The sequence below is a fragment of the Staurois parvus genome, unplaced genomic scaffold (assembly GCF_062004578.1).
Source record: "Staurois parvus isolate SC_StPar_1 unplaced genomic scaffold, SC_StPar_1.0 ptg000715l, whole genome shotgun sequence".
Classification (NCBI taxonomy): Eukaryota; Metazoa; Chordata; class Amphibia; order Anura; family Ranidae; genus Staurois; species Staurois parvus.
Window position 1 is genome coordinate 691,061 of NW_028318511.1, and position 19,257 is coordinate 710,317.

At 40.6% G+C, this 19,257-nt stretch overlaps 1 protein-coding gene across 1 annotated transcript in view; it reads left to right on the top strand.

The window, feature by feature from the left end:
* The window catches only part of LOC149445607 (cathepsin D-like), a 44,107-nt gene that overhangs the window by 13,955 nt on the left and 10,895 nt on the right, over nucleotides 1-19,257 (top strand). The window contains exons 2-5 of the mRNA XM_089653522.1: nucleotides 2,692-2,842; nucleotides 6,727-6,850; nucleotides 13,437-13,555; nucleotides 14,959-15,158. Of these exons, the coding sequence (XP_089509648.1) occupies nucleotides 2,692-2,842; nucleotides 6,727-6,850; nucleotides 13,437-13,555; nucleotides 14,959-15,158 (594 nt within the window). The remainder of the gene's footprint in view (nucleotides 1-2,691; nucleotides 2,843-6,726; nucleotides 6,851-13,436; nucleotides 13,556-14,958; nucleotides 15,159-19,257) is intronic.

Here is a 19,257-nt window from a genome sequence, read left to right on the forward strand (position 1 = left end):
TTTTCTGCTAGGGTGGTATCCACCCTCCTAAATAGTAGGAAGATACCCGTTCAATCTACATTAAGGTTTGGAAACTTTTTAACAGATAGTGTGCCCAAACTTCCTCAGAAGTGCATAGTCTAGTATTGGTCCTGGAATTCCTGTAGGCTGGGGCCAACAAGGGGCTAGCAGTGAGTACGCTAAAATGCCAGGTCTCAGCGCTTGACGTATTTCTGGAGTTACAGTGCCAGAGACGAGCTTGTGAAGACTTTTTTTAAGTCCTTGACCAGACAAAAGCCAGTAAGGGAGAGGCCATTTCCGAAATGGGACCTGACGACAGTGCTCAATGCGCTGACAGGTTCCCAGTTTGAGCTTTTGGATTCAGGTTCCCTGAAAATCCTAACCTCAAGACAGTATTTTTGGTAGCTATTACCTCAGATTGAGTTGGAAACCCTATCAGTCAGGGCCCCCATCCGCCAGGTTTTTTCAGATGGGGTGATGTTTAGGACGGACTCGGCCTTCTTACCCAAGATAATCTCGGGTTTTCATCGGGGCCAAGAAATTGCTTCACCATCATTTTGTTCTAATCCTTCGTGTGACCAAGAAAGGAAATTTCACACGTTAGATGTTAAGAGATCTATTCGTCTTTATTTAGATATGACTAAAGATATTAGGAAGTCAGATTCTGTTTTTTTATTATTTGCAGGGGCGAGAAAGGGCTGTAAGGCTTCTAGGCGCATCTTGGCTCGGTGGCTGAGACTAGAAATTAGACAGGCATATCTGGCCAAAGGTCTAGAAGTCCTGGAAGGCATTGGGGCTCACTCCATCCGGGCTATGGTAGCCACGTACGCTGAGCTGGTTGGTGCAACTTTGGATCAGGTAGCTGCTTTGCATATCTGTTCCAATTACAACATCTTTGTTAAGCATTACAAATTTGACCTGGTCTTGGTAAAAGAGCAGGCCTTAGGACCCAGGGTCTAGCAAGTGGTGGTCCTGCCCTAGAGGTAAGTGCTCGCTTATCCTCTCAAGGGTGCTGTCCTGAAAGATGGCGGGGGGGGGGAAAGCAAAGTTACACTTACTGATAACGCCTTTTTCAGTACAGCGCCAGCTACCCACCCTTTTATCAGTTTTTCTCTTTTTATGGTTGCGTTTTTTTTTTGGTCTTGTTCTGTGTCTCACCAGATGACTGGAGGTGCTAAGACATGAACTGAGGTCCTAATAGGGAGGCCGCTTTTTAAACTGGGTGGAGGTGGTGTTTCCTGAGGTGGGGAGGAGCTGAGGTCTCTCAAGGGTCCTGTTCTGAAAGATTCCTGGAAAAGGTGTTACTGCTAAGTGTAACTTTTGCTTTTCTGCCTTATAAACTGACAAAATGCTGCTCACTGAGCAGACTGGAGGGAAGATCTGATCTAAGAAGACGAATTGCTGAACTAGGACAGCAAATTGCTTAAACAGGAACTACATGTAGCTGCACAGATGGGGAAATGTTTGTAAATTACAAAGCTGGCTGTAAATTGCCAAACAGTAAATAAAAGGCCTGATATGGAAACCTGATAAGGGGATAAGGTTTGCCTGTTGTTAGTGTGGAGCGTGTATATCATAGTTCCCCCAACCCCATCCTAAAGAAAGGTGCAACATTTCAATGGAATTGTACTTCATTCCTTTATTATGATCAGTTAATCCAGAATGATCTGGAAACACTTTTGTCATGTATTTAATGAATATTTGTAAAACTAAATTTGTATATAGGTAGTAAGAAAACTCAGAGTTAATACAGACCTTAAATTAAAACCAAAACTATTATGATTTCTTTTTTGTGCATTTCACTTATAATGCCCTATATACTCACCTGTCTCCAAAATCGGGAAGATATCCTAGATTGTAGACTCCCAGGAGCAGGGCCCTCCTATCCCTCTTGTATTGAACTGTATTGTTGCTGTATCGTCTCCCTTTATATTGTAAAGCGCTGAGCAAACTGTTGGCGCTATATAAATCCTGTATAATAATAATAATATCGTTGACTAGATCACATATCTGCCCTTTAAAATATTCTCTGCTGGGCCTATGCATGCACTCTAAACTCACATTCATTCCTATGGAAATTTAGTCATGAGGATAATCTTGTACTTGAAAGTTCCAAGGGGATGGCTTAGGGTACAGAGCGCATGTCTGACCCGTCCCTAAATACCTGAAATGGAGGCTGTGTGATCTAGTCAATTATGTCTTGTGGATTTGGGACAGGCAGTTATAAGACTGGGAGGAGGACAGGGTGTAGAGTATAATTATAGCTACAGCAAAGATGAATTTACACTTTTATTATAATTGAAAACTGTAATGATTTGGGTCACTTAATTTAATAGTTTTTACATTTGTTGTTTTATATCTGTTCTTTATTATCTATATGCAATTTTAGTTTTACAAATAAACATAAAATACATGACAAGGGTTTCCAGTGCATTGTGGGTTAACAGACTATGATAATGAGAATAAGTACAAAGCCAGGATACATTTCTTTTGAAGTGTTACACCTTTCTTACCTTGCTTTAGTTGACTTTTTTCTCTTGTTCCAGTGTACAATTGCTGCAGGATATCTGGTCCTATATCGGACCTTTTATTATTCATAGAGGAAGCTCCTGTAAAGTGCAGATTATATAATTTATTTTAATTTACTAATGTGTCATCTATTCCCTGCCTTAACCTGTTGTCTCTATTCAGAATTCCTCTGAAGAAAATGCCCACAATTCGGCACACCATGGCTAATGCTACAAAAGATCTGAAGGACGTCATTGGATTAAACCAGAAATATTATCCTGGATTCCCTATGAGCAATGAGCCCACCCCAGAGACTTTGATGAACTATCTGGACGTAAGTATGCCTCCACTGGGTGAGAATGTTGTATTCACCATCTGATGTCTCTTAGGCCTTGTTCACATGGTGCTATTACATCCATACCCCGGGCAGGGCCATGTTTACCCACATGAGGATGCACAGGTGTTCTGTGTATTCCTGTGTCTAGCGCTTTTTCTCAACCTTTTTTTCTGTCAAGTTACTCTTTAAAGTTATGGACAATCTTGAGGCATCCCATTCTAAAATGTTAAAAAAAACAAAAAACCCTAAACTAATAGTTTTACAGAACACAGCAACATCCACACATTTAGGACACCCAATGTTAAGGGTGATTTATTCTTCAAAAGCAAATAAATCTTTGCAAACTGGTACTGGCTAGTATTCCAATGTTGTTGTTTTTTTCCTCATTATTCTACACTCAGTATCCCATATTGACAAAGTGAAAACAGAATTTTAGAAATGTCTGCAAATTTATTAAAAACAAAAAAACTGAAATATCACATTGCCAGACGTATTCAGACCGTTTGCAACAACACTTGAAATTTAGCTCAGGTGTTTCATTTCTAATGATCATTGCTGAGATGTTTCTACACCTTGATTGGAGTTCACAAAAAAAAAAAAGAATATAGCATATATATCCAACAAGGACCAGCAACGTACTAGTACATCACTGGACTTTGGTTATACCAGGATGATGCCTACAGCTGCAGGCATCATCCTGGTATCGTTTTTTTCAGCTGTCGATCGGCTTTCATGTAAAAGCAGGATTGCTTTTACAAGCAGCAGGAAACGCTGACTCCCCCCACCCTTCCACTTCCTTCTCAGGCAGTCGCGTGCCATTGGGGGAACCTGAGAATGCAGCCGGTGTTTCTACCAGCTGACCATAGAGCTGAATGGAGATCGGAATGGTGCCAATCATCTCTATAGTCTAAGAAATCAGAAGCTACGAGCATTTCATCACTTCAGTTGCGCAGGATATAGACCGCGCCATTTGTAAATTGGGAAAGCATCTGATCACACCGATCTTGGTGAGATTAGATAATGTAAGGGCAGAGGAGATATCTAGAGTAGGATAGACCCCAGATTTCTCAAAAAGGAATATATGACAATGCCCATTGAAGTTATAGGGGATATTTGCATTCCCTGTGATAGCATTAAAAGTGATTAAATAAAATGAAAGGGACAGTGTAAAAATAATAAAAAAAATCAAAATAACTGTAAAAAAAAAAAGCAACCCCGCTTCCCCTCCATGCACACCAGCGCGAGCGTGCGTTTACCTTGTGCAGGTATGTAAACAGCTGTTGCACCATGCATGTGATGTATCGCGGCAAACGTCAGATCAAGGGCAGTAATTCTAGCACTAGACCTCTGTAAATCTAAAGTGGAAGCTTGTAAAGGCTTTTAAAGCATTGCCTATGGATATTAAAAATGTATGCAGTTTGTCGCCATTGCACAGGGCATGCACAGCTTTAAAGCATGTCATGTTTGGTATATATATACTCTGCATACCGTCATCTTTTATACTTTTCCAAATAATTGGACAATCTATTGCGTTTTTGTGCATTAAAGGTAAAAAAAGTGTATTTTTTTCAAAATATTTGCATTTGAAAAAACGCTGTGCGAGTACTATGTGACAAAAAATTGCAGCACCCACTATTTTATTCACTAGGGTGTTTGCTTTAAAAAATATGTAATATTTGGGGGTTCAAAGTAATTTCCTAGCAAATAATACTGATTTTTTTTTTTTTTTTTTTTTTTTTTTCATGTGAACAAAATGTGTCAGAAAAGGTTTGGTCTTCAGGTGGTTAGAAGAGTGAATGATGTGTGGCATAAACGTCTAATGCTGGGCATAAAATGCCCCCACCCCCCAAAACGACTCCTTTTAGGAAAGTTGACACCCCAAGCTATTTGCTGAGAGGCATGTTGAGTCAATAGCAGAATTAATTTTTTTTACAAGATTTTGGAAAAATACAAAAACTTTTTTTTTTTTTGCACAAAATTGTCAGTAAATTTATTACTCATACATGCCATGGGTATATGTGTAGCTACTCCCCAAAATACATTCTGCTACTTCTCTTGCATATGGGGGTACCAGATGTGAGACTTTTTGGCAGTCTAGCCAAGTAAAGGACCCCGAAATCCAATAAGCACATTTAGGCTTTTAAAGGGCTTTATTTTCTCTTTACGCTTCCTGACTACCTATCACAGTTTCAGAGGTCCTGAAATGCCAAGAGTAGCACCAACACGCCCCCCCCCCCCCCCCCAACTGACCCCTTCTTGCAAAGTAGACACCCCAAGGAATTTGATAAGCATTTTGAGTATTTTGCAGATCTCGGTTGTTGCCACAATTTTTTGGAAAATGAAGGACAAAAGAGCAAAAACCTACCTAATTTCTATATTTCAAAACCTTGTGAGAAAAAATGAGATCTGCAAAATACTCACCATGCCTTTTTTTTTTTTAATTTCTTGGGGTGTCTACTTTCCAAAAAGGGGTCATTTGGGTGGGGGGGTTTGCCTCTGAAACTGTGATAGGTAGTGAGGAAGTGAAATGAATAAGTTACGCACCTTCAGGCTTTCAAAGTGGTCATTGGATTTCAGGCTCCTGTATGTGGCTAGGCTCCCAAAAAGTCTCACACATGTGGTATCCCCATACTCGGTACAAGTAGCAGAATGTATTTTGCGGTGTAATTCCACATCTACCCATGGCTTGTGTGAGAAATATATAATTTAAATGACAACTTTTGTGTAAAAAAAAAAAGTTTTTGTCATTTTCCCAAAAAAATAAATCTTCCATGGACTCAATCTGCCTCTCAGCAGATAGCTTAGGGTGTCTACGTTCCGAAAAGGGGTCATTTGGGGGTGTTTGTACTGTCCTGGTATTTTAGCACCTCAAGAAATGTGATGACCAGTCAGAAAGTAAAAGCTGTGTAAATTCCATTATCTATACCATAGTTTGTAGATGCTATAATGTTCACACAAAGCAATCAATATACACTTATTGGGATTTTTTTTTACCAAACACATGTAGCAGAATACATTTTGGCCTAAATTTTTTACGAAATTTGAGTTTATTATATATTTTGTATAGCCGAAAATAAAAAATGTTTTTCTTAAATTTTCAGACCGGTAATCTAATGCCACCTAAAGAAAGCTCTATTTGTGAAAAAAGGGCGTAAATTTCATTTGGATACAGCATTGCATGACCGCGCAATTATCAGTTGAAATAGTGCAGCGCCGAATAGTAAAAAGAGGCCTGGTCATTAAATCCTCTTCAGGGCAAGTGGTTAAAGTTTTATGTAATCTGTATATTGTTTTATTACTCAGCTGACTGTCGCATGATCAATGAAATGGTTTCCCTGGACATGTGACAGTGATAATAGGTCATGTCTAAAATAAATCTCATTTATAGCAAGCAGTTGTATCGGCTGTATTTTTCAGTACAAAAAATAACTTTATCCCTTAACAAGCTTGCATTAAAACCTGACCAGAGCATATTCCTGGTCATTTTGAAAACATTTTTCAGGCCTATCTCACGTCTATAGGCTTTTTCATTGTAGACTATGGGATCAAAAACGCCTGAATACAAGAAAAAAAGACCTGAAAATAAAAATGCAAAGTATACTTTTTTGAGTGAAGGGTACCTATACAAGTGTGAGCAGGGACCATTAGAAAGAATGGGAAACGAGCAGAAACCGCTCAGGTGTGAATGGGAGGTAATTTCCTGGGTTTTTTTTTTGTTTGTTTTTTTTTACCTAATGAAACAAAGAACAGGCTGGTCATTGTTTTTGTTCACAACTTTTGTGTCTTTTAGGTTCCCCAGAATCAAATGATTCATATTATGTTCTGTTATCCACTACTAGTAAAAAGTGTTCTAATCTTGGATGATCTTTCTGCTCTAATAGGCCCAGTATTTTGGTGAAGTTGGTATCGGCACTCCTCCACAGACCTTCCTGGTGGTATTTGACACTGGCTCCTCTAATCTCTGGGTGCCCTCCGTCCACTGCTCCTTTTTTGATATTGCTTGTTGTACGTATCTTTTGACTTTGTATATACATCTATGCTTGGTTGTTTTTTTTTTCTACTGTTATGTGTAATATATACACAGATCAGCCATAACATGTTGGTTTTGTTTTCTCTTTTTTGTTTATTTTTAACTAAGCTTTTTATAGAAAAAAGTTTTTTACTTATTTATTATTATTATTTTTTTAAATAAAGTTTTTCAGCCTAACACTTCCCAGGCGCATTAACCTCCTTGGCGGTATTCCCGAGTGTAGCTCGGGGTAACATTTCAGTACCAAAAGCGGTAACCCCGAGCTACACTCGGGCTTACCCTGCGGCACTGCTCCGGCAAGTGTTCTTCACTTACCTTACCCTGCGCTCCCACGATGTGTCCCCTGCAGCGTCCCCGGCCATCTCCTCCGGCCGATGCCGGCATCCGGCTTCTGTGTCCTGTCCCTGTGACGTCGGGACGTACGGGCGCCGCCGGCGGCGGGAAATTTAAAAATTTTAAAAAATGTCATTTTTTTTTTTTTTACATTTTACATAGTAAAACATTGCTGTCTCAACCAATTTCACATACATTTTGTCCCGAGTGCTTTGTCCTGTGCCCTGCCTGCATTTTGTCTGTTCTTTCTGCCTGGAAACTGAGAAACGTCCATGGCGTCCAAAAAGTGTCCCTTTATGTCAAAAGCGGTTTAGATCAGCTAGAGAACAGCGATAGTAAATCAGAACCACTTGCAGAATTGAGTGATAATGATTCGTGGGGAAATTCGTCATCAGACACTGAAAACGATTTTGCGACTTAGCTCAGCAATGTGCGAACTTGGCGCTATATTTCACATTTCAGTGTTTTTGGTTTGATTATATTATTGAATTAAATTTTTTATTATTTTTATATTATTTTTATGATTATTTATTAAATTATAATTTATGATTTTGTGTTTCAAATTTTATCATACCCGGGATGTTTACTAGACTCTTGTTCGGACAGATTTCAGTGAGTTTTTCCTAAAAATTACAGCCTACAATAAAAAAAATACATATTTCCATGCAAAAAAATGGTACCGCTTTCAGCACCAAAAATCTGAAATAATCATACCGCTAGGGAGGTTAAAAGACAAAGATAAGGAAAAAAGAGTAACAAAACCATACAGAGCAACCAGAACTAAAAAGAATATTTCTAAATAATCATTGACTGACCACATTAACCACTTCCTGCCCACCCACAATGTACTGTGACCGGGCGGCAGCTACAGGCTCTGGCTGAACTAAAACGGGGGAGGGGCTGCGCTGCGACTGCAGACACAGCGGAATGAAGATCCCGGTGAACGGGACCTGGTGATCATGTGATTGCTATGTAAGCAAAGCTGTTATGAATCAATGCCATTCATAACAGCTCTGCTTCTCTTCCTAGTGAGCTGTGATTGGCCCACAGCTGACACATGGGGCCAATCGCCACACCCTGTACCATGTGACCAGCTCCAGCCAATCACAGATTACTATCCTGAGCTGTCAAAACTTACCTCATTCATGACAGTTCATAAATGAGTTAGGTTCTGACAGCAAGCTTTGTATTGCAGGAGAAATGAATTCATTTCTCCTGCAAAGCAAAGTATAAAGAAAAAAAAAATCCCTGATCACCCCCCATCCCCACACACACACACACAGTAGTACACTGTCACTATGGTAACGTACTATTCTGATAAAAGTATTAATAAGTAAAAAAAAAAAAAAATTGAGAATTTTTTTTTAATCTACTTGCCAACCACTTACTCACATTTTGCTCTTGGCAAAGCGACATAATCACGCGTTCGCTTCCTATTTTGGGGTGCGAACACACCTGCTCCCCCCCCACCCGTCGGTCCAGGGAGAGAAGAGAGAACAAGGCACTGAGTAAAAACACCACTACATTTTACATGCATGCGTTAAATTAGCACATTTAACCCTTTGAGCGCCCCTATTAACTCTTTGATCACCCCGTCACCCAGCCAGTGCCATTAGTACAGTGTCAGTATATAGAGGTTTTCACTGATCACTGCGTTCCTGCCACTAGCGACATCAGATAGCGTCAGGGTCCGTAAGCGTCCCTCCCAGCCAGGGTCAGCTAGCGTTAGATTGCCCGCACACTATCACACTCATGCTATAGGTTGCTGAAAGCTCTATTTGTGTGAAAAAAGGACATAAATTTTGTTTGGGTACAGCATTGCCCGACCGCAAATTTACCAGTTGAAATAGCACAGTTCCGAACCGCAAAAAGTGGCCTGGTCAGGAATGGGGGAAAATGCTCAAGTGGTTTTTGTGTACGGTGATCCCAGTAAGCATATATGACCAGCAATATAGTTCCCAACACCAACATACATGAAAAGGGGCACTTCAGCTCAGAGTTAAGCCATAATGTTATCACCAAGCATCTAATATTGAATAGGTTCCCATTTCTGCCGCCAAAACAGCTGTGACCAGTCAAGGCATTGACTCCACTAGACCTCTGAAGGTATTCTGGCATCAAGCCATTAGTAGCAGAGGTCCTGTAGGCTGCGAGGTGGGGTCTCCATGGACCATACTTGTTTTTCCAGTACATCCCACGTATCGTCGGTTGACTTAAGATCTGGAGGCCAAATCAACACCTAAAATTCGTTGTGTTCCTCAAACCATTTCTGAACTATTTTTGAAGTGTGGCAGGGTGCATTAGCTTTCTGAAGAAGGTCACTGCCATCAGGGAATACAGTTTAAAAGCCATCATTCGGCTATAGTGCGATTGGCAAGTGGTTAATACATTTTTCTTTTTTTTTTTTTTTTTTTCTCCTAAATTTTTTTGTTTAACTCTTTTGTGATCACATAGGGTTAACAAACCCCAATGTAATAGCATTGGGCAGGTGACAGGTGTTCTTTATGGGGACATTGCTTGTGGCAGTGCTGGTGCTTAACCCTTCACTCTTTGGATGTATTTATTATTTGTCTGAAGGACTGAAGTAATTAGTTAACTTCTGTCAAAGTGACATCTTGGAAGATCTTCTATCAACCAGTGGCTGCAGTTGCTGTCAGAATACAATATCCTGGGAATTTCTCCGTTCACCTTGATTATGTGGCTGGAGGAATTTGATAGTGTATGCTCATCTTTAGCAGATAACCAATCACTAAAAAAACATCTTTTTAGTAAGCCTATCCCACTTCCAGCTAAAGGAAACCCCCGTTGCCCTGTGCACACCCACAAATGTAAACGTACGCACATGTTCGCACGTGTATGATAACCTTGACTGCACCACACGTGAAGCATTGGCACAAATCTCAGAATGAAAGTAACAATTCTAGTGCCATAGGTTGCTGTTAACTCAACAGATGTTATAACAACAAAAAAAATTATATATACACATATATTCTCTTGCTCTCCACTCTGAGCAGAGAGCTGTGACTGTCAGCCACCGGCTCTCTGCTCTGCCCTACTAGCCCTCACTGGAATGCCGGGCTGGGGAGGGAGCTGCTGGCTCAGTCTCCAACAGCGCAGCTGAAAGGCTGAGCCAGCTGCTGGTCCAGGTTTTTGGGTGGATCCCAACCATATTTTTCCAGAGACTGGACTGGCTCCATGACCTCCCTTGACAGGAGTGCAGAACGAACTGCACTCCTGTGATCCATAGAAGTACAGTCAAAAAAGCTTTAGCTATACTTCCTTTTTAAAGGGTTACCTATGGAGATTTCTGGGTACTTTTTTTTTTTTTCTTTTTTTTTTTCTTTTGCATGTTTAGTTGTGTAATTTAAATCTAATCCTCTAGCATAGCTATAGTAAAATACACTGAAGCCTGGCGGTACACAGGTCTGCAACAGACATCCATTATAACATGTCTAATATGCACCACATTAAAAGAAGCAGGTACAGTGTAAACCTCCTATCAGGATTTGGTGTACCTTTTTGTGTTTCAGGTATATGCTTTTAAAACATTTTTTTTTTGTTTGATTTTAATAAACAAAAGTTCATAATCTTTTAACAAGAAGTTTTAAATATACATATTGTAAACATCTTTGACCCTAAAGCCGAGTACACAAACCATTTTTTTTTTTTTTTTGTTCAGCCAGTTCCAAAATACACTGATTAGTGCTTACAGCCATTGGCTGCGATCTCTGATTGCTGGTTTTCCAGCATGCCTGTTCCAACAGAACCAGTTATTAGACTGGCTTCTGATGAACAGAGCGCAGTACACACAGACAAAATGTTTTTCGGTTTTTGGCATGTGTATCCATCTTTAGGTTCAAACTCTGCCAGTTTTTTCAGTGGCCACATTAGCACAGGCAGAAGAACCCATTCATTTAAATAGGCTGCTGTACCTACTGAAAACATAGGAAAAAGATCCCTGCACCTATTCCAAAATTGCATCCGCAAGAAAACTGCATAGTGCTATGTGGATTCCAGTTGTACGTGCAGGTGCCGGGTAAAAATTGACACCCCCCATGCATCTGTTAACTCCCTTATGCATGCTACACTATGGGGTGTGCGCTCTTCTCTCGTCTCGTTTTGCATACTGTATATCAATGTAATCCTCTTCAGATGCCTGTATGCAGTTGCAGCTGTCTTCTAAAGTGCCCCTGAACTTCAAAGGTGATGTCATATGCTGATTTTGATTAAATCCAGGAAATTAGCATCTAATCTCCCTACCTACCTATTGGGTCCAGAGACTATAGAGATCAGGGATGTCTAAATGTATATGCAAAGGGCCAGTTTACTGTCCTTCAAACTTTAGGAGGGCCAGGTTGTGGCCAACGGGGGTAGAAAATATCTTGGTGTCAGTGGGAGCAAAGTGTCCCCTCTTTAGTATTAGGGGCAGGAATAGTGTCCCATCTTTGGTGTCAGTGGGAGCAAAAGTGCCCCATCATTGCTGTCAGTGGGAGGAAATATGCCTCACTGTTGCTGACAGTGGAAAGAATAATAGCCGAAGGACTGCATCCGGCCCCAGGAATGCAATTTGGAAACCACTATGGAGGTGTAGTTGGGCTCAGGGTTAGGCTAATGCTACACTAGTGAAAGATTAGCATTCCAGTGGCTGGCAAGATTTTCTCAGTGGCAGAATCACTTAGAAGAACACATGCAGGTAGTGCAACATTTGTCTATTTTCATGATGTTGCTCTGACGCCAGTGATTTACATTTTGGAGCAAGGGAGTGACACAAACAGGTGAGTGTTCTCTGCATTTGTTAGCAGTATAGTATGTGGCACATTCTTGCTTGCATTAGGTTCATAAATGTGTCCTTGGCTTAGGGCTTTGACTTCCTAGGTGAAATGGAAATTGGTACTGTAAATTGGAGCCCTCAGGTTTTGAGGCTTATGAGACCATTTAGAGAACAGCTGGAGCTAGGTGCAGGCACCTAGAGGTGTCAGATTTAACATGAGCTACATAACCTGTATAATGGGTATATATTTTTGATAGCAGTATGTTTGTACAAGACTTCTAGGAGAGCCATAGAGTCATAGAAATAGGTGTTGAGTCAGATGGTCATTGTATTAACAGCCTCCATTTTCATATTGTTACCTCATTTTACCTAAAGGATAGGTTCATCTTTCGTACCATTTTACATCCATATTCAGGGTGTAACATGTTATGACCGGACCAGCACCCTCTGCCCTCGATCCCCATTCTGACAGCTAGCAGGGGATCTTCTCCCTGCTAGCTGTCAAAATTTTTATAAAAACACGGCGGTTCCGGGCTCCGCCTGCCCGGCACTTCACTCATTCACAGTATTCTATGAATGGGAAAACTACAAGTTTTGGTGCTCCACAGCGCCGTGGTAGTTCATTGAGCCTTCCTGTCAGTATCTGCTTACCCATATGGGATGTACAAGCAAGCAGATATACTGACAGGTCAGGGGAGACCTGAATGGCACCAGCGATCTGCTGATCACTTGTGCAATGCTTTAGAGCTTCCAGAAACAAAAAATAATAAATGCACATTTTTTTTTTTACCTGCACATGATATTTGTGCAACTGTTTATCAAATCTGTATTTTCTTATAAAAAATTTGCAATTAACTTTAGTGTACACAAACATAATATATTACCTAATATATTACGGGGGGCAGCTAAACAAAATAGTAACAAAGCATATTTCTGCTGCTGAAGCCTTGAGTTTTTTTTAACTCCTTGGGTTGCAGAACATTTTTGTACGGCTTCAGGGACAGTAAGTGGTAAATTTCTTTATTTCAGGTACTTATATAGCGCCGTTAATTTATGCAGCACTTTACATGTATATTGTACATTCACATCAGTCCCTAACCCTCAAGGGGTGTACAATCTAAGGTCCCTAACTCACATTCATACATACACATACTAGGGCCAATTTATACAGGAGCCAATTAACCTATCAGCATGTCTTTGGAAACCAGAGTACCTGGAGGAAACCCACGCAGGCACAGGGAGAACATGCAAACTCCAGGCAGGTAGTGCTGTAGTTGGGATTCGAACGAACGACCCTAGTACTGCCAGGCGGAAGTAATGAACAAGGGCAGTATTATCTGATTTCTGTTCTTTCACATAGTTGTGAATGCTTTGGTAGTTTATACTAAAATTTTGTTATCAGTTTGATGAGGTTTTTATTCTATAAAAGATTTACCAGCAGTATTTCTCCTCACCAGGGTTACACCATAAGTACGACTCTTCCAAATCCTCCACCTATGTGAAGAATGGTACAGACTTTTCCATCCAGTACGGCAGCGGGAGTTTGTCGGGTTATCTCAGTGAAGACACTGTGACGGTCAGCTTTTTTGGAGAACTTATTTGTTTTGCCTTATTCAGTGTACAGCATGGCATTGTAGGTCAAAGCAGTGTACCATATCTATAAACAAAAACGATAAAATCATGCATGTGTACTATAAGTGCATTAGCACAATGGTGTTTATTTGCTAAAGCTGGAGAGTACAAAACCAGCCTCACTTCTGCATAGAAACCAATCTGCTTCAAGCTTAACCTTCGATAAACGACCGAACGGGAGCAGTGTCGATGAGGGCGGATGTTTCTAAATGCCCCCTCCCCCGCATCCATTGCCTGTGACGGGGCTGCTGTGTGAGGTCCCGATTCATGTGACCACTGATCCACTGATTGGCCACTCAGTGATCACATGAACAGTTGTAAACAAGATGTCACTTCCTGATGTCGTTTACTACTTGTGAAATCTGTGAATGATCACAGAGATCACATGGTATAAGGCCATTTACAGCCTTGTACCATGTGATAAGTTCTGACCAATTACAGCTTTCGCAGTATTTTTGCAATGGCTGCAGGAATGCAGCCAGAGAGCAGGAGAAATTATTGCTTTCACAGCCTTTTATGGATGTAAAAGCAATTTGTTTAAAAAAAAAAAATCATTTTATCACCCCCAACAAGCTGTACAGTGTCACTATGGTGACAAATTTTTTTTTTTCAACATTTTTCATTTTTTTTTTTCATTTATATCGCAAAAAAATTCCCAGTGGTGAATAAATACCACCAACAGAAAGTTCTGTTTCAAAAAAAATGCTAAAAATTTCATTTGGGTACAGTGTTGCATGACTGCGCAATTGTCATTCAAAGTTCAAGAGTGCTGAAAACTGAAAATTGGCCTGGACTGGAAGAGGGTGAAAGTGTCCAGACTTGAAGTGGTTGGTTGAATTAGCTGAGGTTAGAAGCTGATTTGTTTCTATGCAGCATTTCTAGCCTGAGGGATGTGTGCCTATCTGTTGATAACAAAGGCGTATACATATGGTGAGTTTTCCATGCAGCGGGAGAGGTCTTTCACTGAGAGCACAGGTCTATCAATGGAAGATTGGGAAGCATTGGTTTGGAAACTTATTTGGTGTGGACACTTTTAATATATTGCGGATTCACATTTGGACACTTGTTTGGCACTAACCCATCATGTTGTTGCACTTATAGTACACATGTATGATTTTTTTTTTTTGCACAGTTTGATTCATCCTTCTTGTTTATAGTCTACCATATTACTAGGAAATATTCCCTGGTGAACTAAGAGACTGTTTCCTTGTACAGTATATATTGACCTGCAGAATGTTGACACTGCAGGGTCTGTTTTCTTGTATGTTGGGTATGTTTCAATCTTGCAATATATATTTACAGTGTTGGTCTTGCAGCATAACATTCTATATTTTTTTTCTGCTCCAGATTGGAAACCTGGCTGTGAAGGGCCAGCTTTTTGCAGAGGCTATAAAACAACCCGGCATCACTTTTGTAGCAGCAAAGTTTGATGGTATTTTGGGAATGGCATACCCACGAATATCTGTAGATGGGGCTCCAACTGTCTTTGATGACATCATGAATCAAAAGCTTGTAGATAAAAATGTGTTTTCTTTCTATCTGAACAGGTAAGGCTTCTCTGTGACGATGGCAAACTGTAAATTTTTATTTCTGTAGGCAGAGCAATTATTATATTAATGCATTTCCTTGCCAGATTTTCCATTTCCTTTTATCAGCTAGACAGTAGAGCAGTCATAAATCCTTTTAAAAAATATCTGAAATATAGCAGCAGGGCCATTAATTCCATTTTCAACAAACACTCGTGGGTATCTTCTCTCTGTGATCATTTAACAGACATACTGTAGATCGGGCTCGTATCATCCTTGTTGCCTGGGGGGGGGGGGGGGGGGTGGAGTTGGCCTCTACTTCTGACTGCTTGTTTCCCTGATCTGTCACTCCTTTCTATGTTCAAAATCTGTGATTGACAAGCTATTCTAATTGGTCTGTGTGACAGCTGGAGCGATGTCAGAAATACATATAGCACTGTATAGGACCCTTCCACTGCCCCCAGCAATAACAAGTTTATTTTTGTGATCTTAATGGCATCACAGGTAAATTTAAAACCACATTTTTACATGAAATATTTTTTTTAACCAAAAAAGCAATAATGGTATGGAGCTTGAGGAGAGAGGGGATTGAATGCATTGTAAGGTGGATACCGAAGTTTAGCTTTAAGGGCTGTAGTGCCTGAGATTTGCTCACTCCCTGGTCCGAATGATTAAATACAGGATTCGCTTCTCTTGGTGGCAGGATGACACTGAGAGCAATCAATAAAACCAATGTGAAAAGATAAACCATTCCTCACTTAGCTAAAAAAATAAATAAATAAAGTTGCTCTTGTTTCTGTCTGTGGCCCCTGTAGACTGATTTCCCATCACTGTGTACAGTGGTAATAAGCATGGGAATGTTTCTGTAAGGGGATGTAATCGGCAGTAAAAATTTGATAGGGGTTCTAGCCTTCAGTTACTCTCAGTGTAAGTTGAGTTTGCAAATCTGAGACAGTGTGGTTATGTTGGCTCTCTCAACATTGTAAGTTGAGACCTCCAACTTACTTAAACTGTCACAGGTTTGCAGTCTCAACATACACTGACTACATATCTATTTGATCATCCAATTTTACTGAAACTATCTAGGCCTAAATAAAGTTTTCTGAGCCCTAATGAAGGGCTTACAGCTCATCTCTGGGCAAAAAAATTTTACCATGCAGTTGGGCTGCGCCAGCACTGCATGGGTTAACTGCTCATTTTTGTCTAGGGTAGAGGAGAAAGGAGATTTAAAGAGTCACTAAACCCACAACAGTAAAATTAGCCTGTATATGCAGTAAAGCATGCTTGTTATACTCACTGTGGAACCTAAGGAGTTAATCTTCTGCATTGTGTAAAAATGCTGTCTGATCCTGACTTTGACTGATCCTCCCCTTCTTCCAGTGTCCCCCTCTTATCTCTTGATAACACATATAGTGTGGAGACTCTAGCAATACACACCAAAATGAGCATGTGCAGAGAGGGTTTTTTTTTTCTTGGGAGTGCATGTGATCAGCAAAGGGCAAAACGGCACTGTCTAGGCAGAGGTATGAGTCTATCAGCTTGGCACATCTTGACTTGGCAATATTTTCCCACTCTTCCTTGCAAAAACACTCAACATCTGTCAGATTGTAAGGGCATCTCCTGTGCACAGCCCTCTTCAGATCACCCCACAGATTTGTGATCAGATTCAGGTCTGGGCTCTGGCTGGGCCATTCCAAAACTTGAATCTTCCTCTGGTGAAGCCATTCCTTTGCTGATTTGGATGTATACTTTGTGTCATTGTCATGCTGAAAGATGAAGTTCCTCTTCATATTCAGCTTTCTAGCAGAAGCTTGAAGGTTTTGTGCCAATATTGTATACAGAAAGGTGCAGTGCTGAAAACCTATGAATGCCAATAAATCAATATAAATTAATAATAATTCATGAAAAATGAATAAAAACAGTTCAAAGGTGACTCTTGTGCTCTGGTAAAATTGGACCCGGTATCTGCGCGAATGGTTATGTAAGTAATGCACACTCACCGGACGCGCATATTATATGCGCCTTACATTAATAATTCAGATATCACAAGTGGGAACAGGAACTAGAAGGTCTTCCCTCTAAGGGATGATGGATCATCAGACAGGACCTTTAGGACTTAACAAGTGATCCACGTCCACTGGGGTTCCCCTATGAGGGGTTAACCTGCTATTGCTCTCTGGGTAGGCAGATTTCCACTTATGGATGTATGATCCGTCCAGAGGTGATGTATTGTCACAGCCGATATGTCTCTGCAGCTAACCGATCTGATCCCTGATCACACACCACAACGGCTTTGCACATCCACTGACCATGTAGCACAGGACGTGCAAAACAAAATAACCACAAGTAATATTGACTGACATACAGTCATGGCCAAAAATATTGGCAACCTTGCACTTCTGTCATATCATGTACCACTTGGCACAGAAAATTGTTGCAATCACAAATGTTTTGGCATTGCCATGATTATTTATTTTGCTTGCATTGGTATGACACAAAAAAGTGGAGAAACAAAAAGCCAAATCTAGCACATTCCCTGCAAAACCCCAAAAATGGACTGGACAAAATTATTGGCACCTTCTCAAAATTGTAAGAAATAATTGCATTGCAAGTTTGTGGTGCTCCTGTAATTTGTAATTAAACTCACCTGTATCAATTAACAGATCTTAATGTTCCTGTGTCCACTGTGCGCAACATTGTCAAGAAGATTATAGCCCATGGCAATGTAATCTCCCTGTTTTATGGTTGCTTTGCTGCTTCAGGCACTGGGTGTATTGACCGTGTGCATGGCATGAAATCTGAAGATGACCAAAGAATTCTGGGGTGCAATGTAGGGCCCAGGGTCAGAAAGTTGGGTCTCCGTCATGGGTCTTACAGCAGGACAATGACCTAAAGCACAAGTCAAAAAGCACCCAGAAATGGTTTGACAAAGCGCTGGAGAGTACTGAACTGGCCAGCAATGAGTCCAGATTTAAATCCCATAGAGCCCATGTAAAGAGATCTCAAAACAGCAGTTGGGAAAAGGAAGCCTTCCAATCTGAGAGACCTGGGGCAGTTGGTGAAAAAAGAGTGGTCCAAAAATTCCATTGGAGGAGTGTAAGAAACTCGAATGGTTACAGGAAGCGTTTGGTTTCAGTTTATTTTTTTTCCAAAGGGGTATGCTATTATATTGAGTGTTCTGATGATTTTGTCCAGTCCATTTTGGGGATTTTGCGTGGAATGTGTCAATTTGTATTTTGTCTCTCCACTTTTTTGTGTCCTACTAATACTAACAAAAGAAATTTTGTTAGTATTGAAATCCGGGCTTGAAATCCAAAATTGATGAAAAGTGAGAAGAAAACTGGTCTGGGAGGCTGCCAAGAGGCCTACAGCAACATTAAAGGAGCTGCAGGAATATCTGGCATGCACTGGCTGTGTGGTACATGTGACAACAATCTCCCATATTCTTCATATGTCTGGGCTATGGAGTAGAGTGGCATGACGGAAGCCTTTTCTTAGGAAGAAAAACATCAAAGCCCGGCAACATTTTGCAGAAACACAGCTGAAGTCTCCCAAAAGCATGTGCAAAAATGTGTTGTGGTCTGATGAAACCAAGGTTGAATTTTTTGGCCATAATTCCAAGAGAAATGTTTGGCACAAAAACAACACTGCACATCACCAAAAGAACACCATACCCACAGTGAAGCATGGTGGTGGCAGCATCATGCTTTGGAACTGTTTTTCTTCAGCTGGAACTGGGGCCTAATGCAGGCCATAGACAGTTCGTTTATTCTCCTAGATTGTAAGCTCGAAAGAGCAGGGCCCTTGATCCCCTCATATTTTGCATTGTATTGGTATTGTTCTGTCACATGTTCTGTCTCCCTTTTGTAATGTACAGCGCTGAGCGAACTATTGGCGCTTTATAAATACTGTATAATAATAATATTGGCCGATTTTTAGTCTGAAAAACGAAACATCGTTCGTTCTGTAAACAGATGTTGACACCAATGATTGGGAACATCGGCCGTTTTTCACAAATTTTCCAGCATGACCGATAAATGAAATGAGGTGGAACCGCGAAAATCGGCCAATGCCATTGCCCCACTAACAGTGCAAAAATTGGCCGATTGTTCTTTCGGAC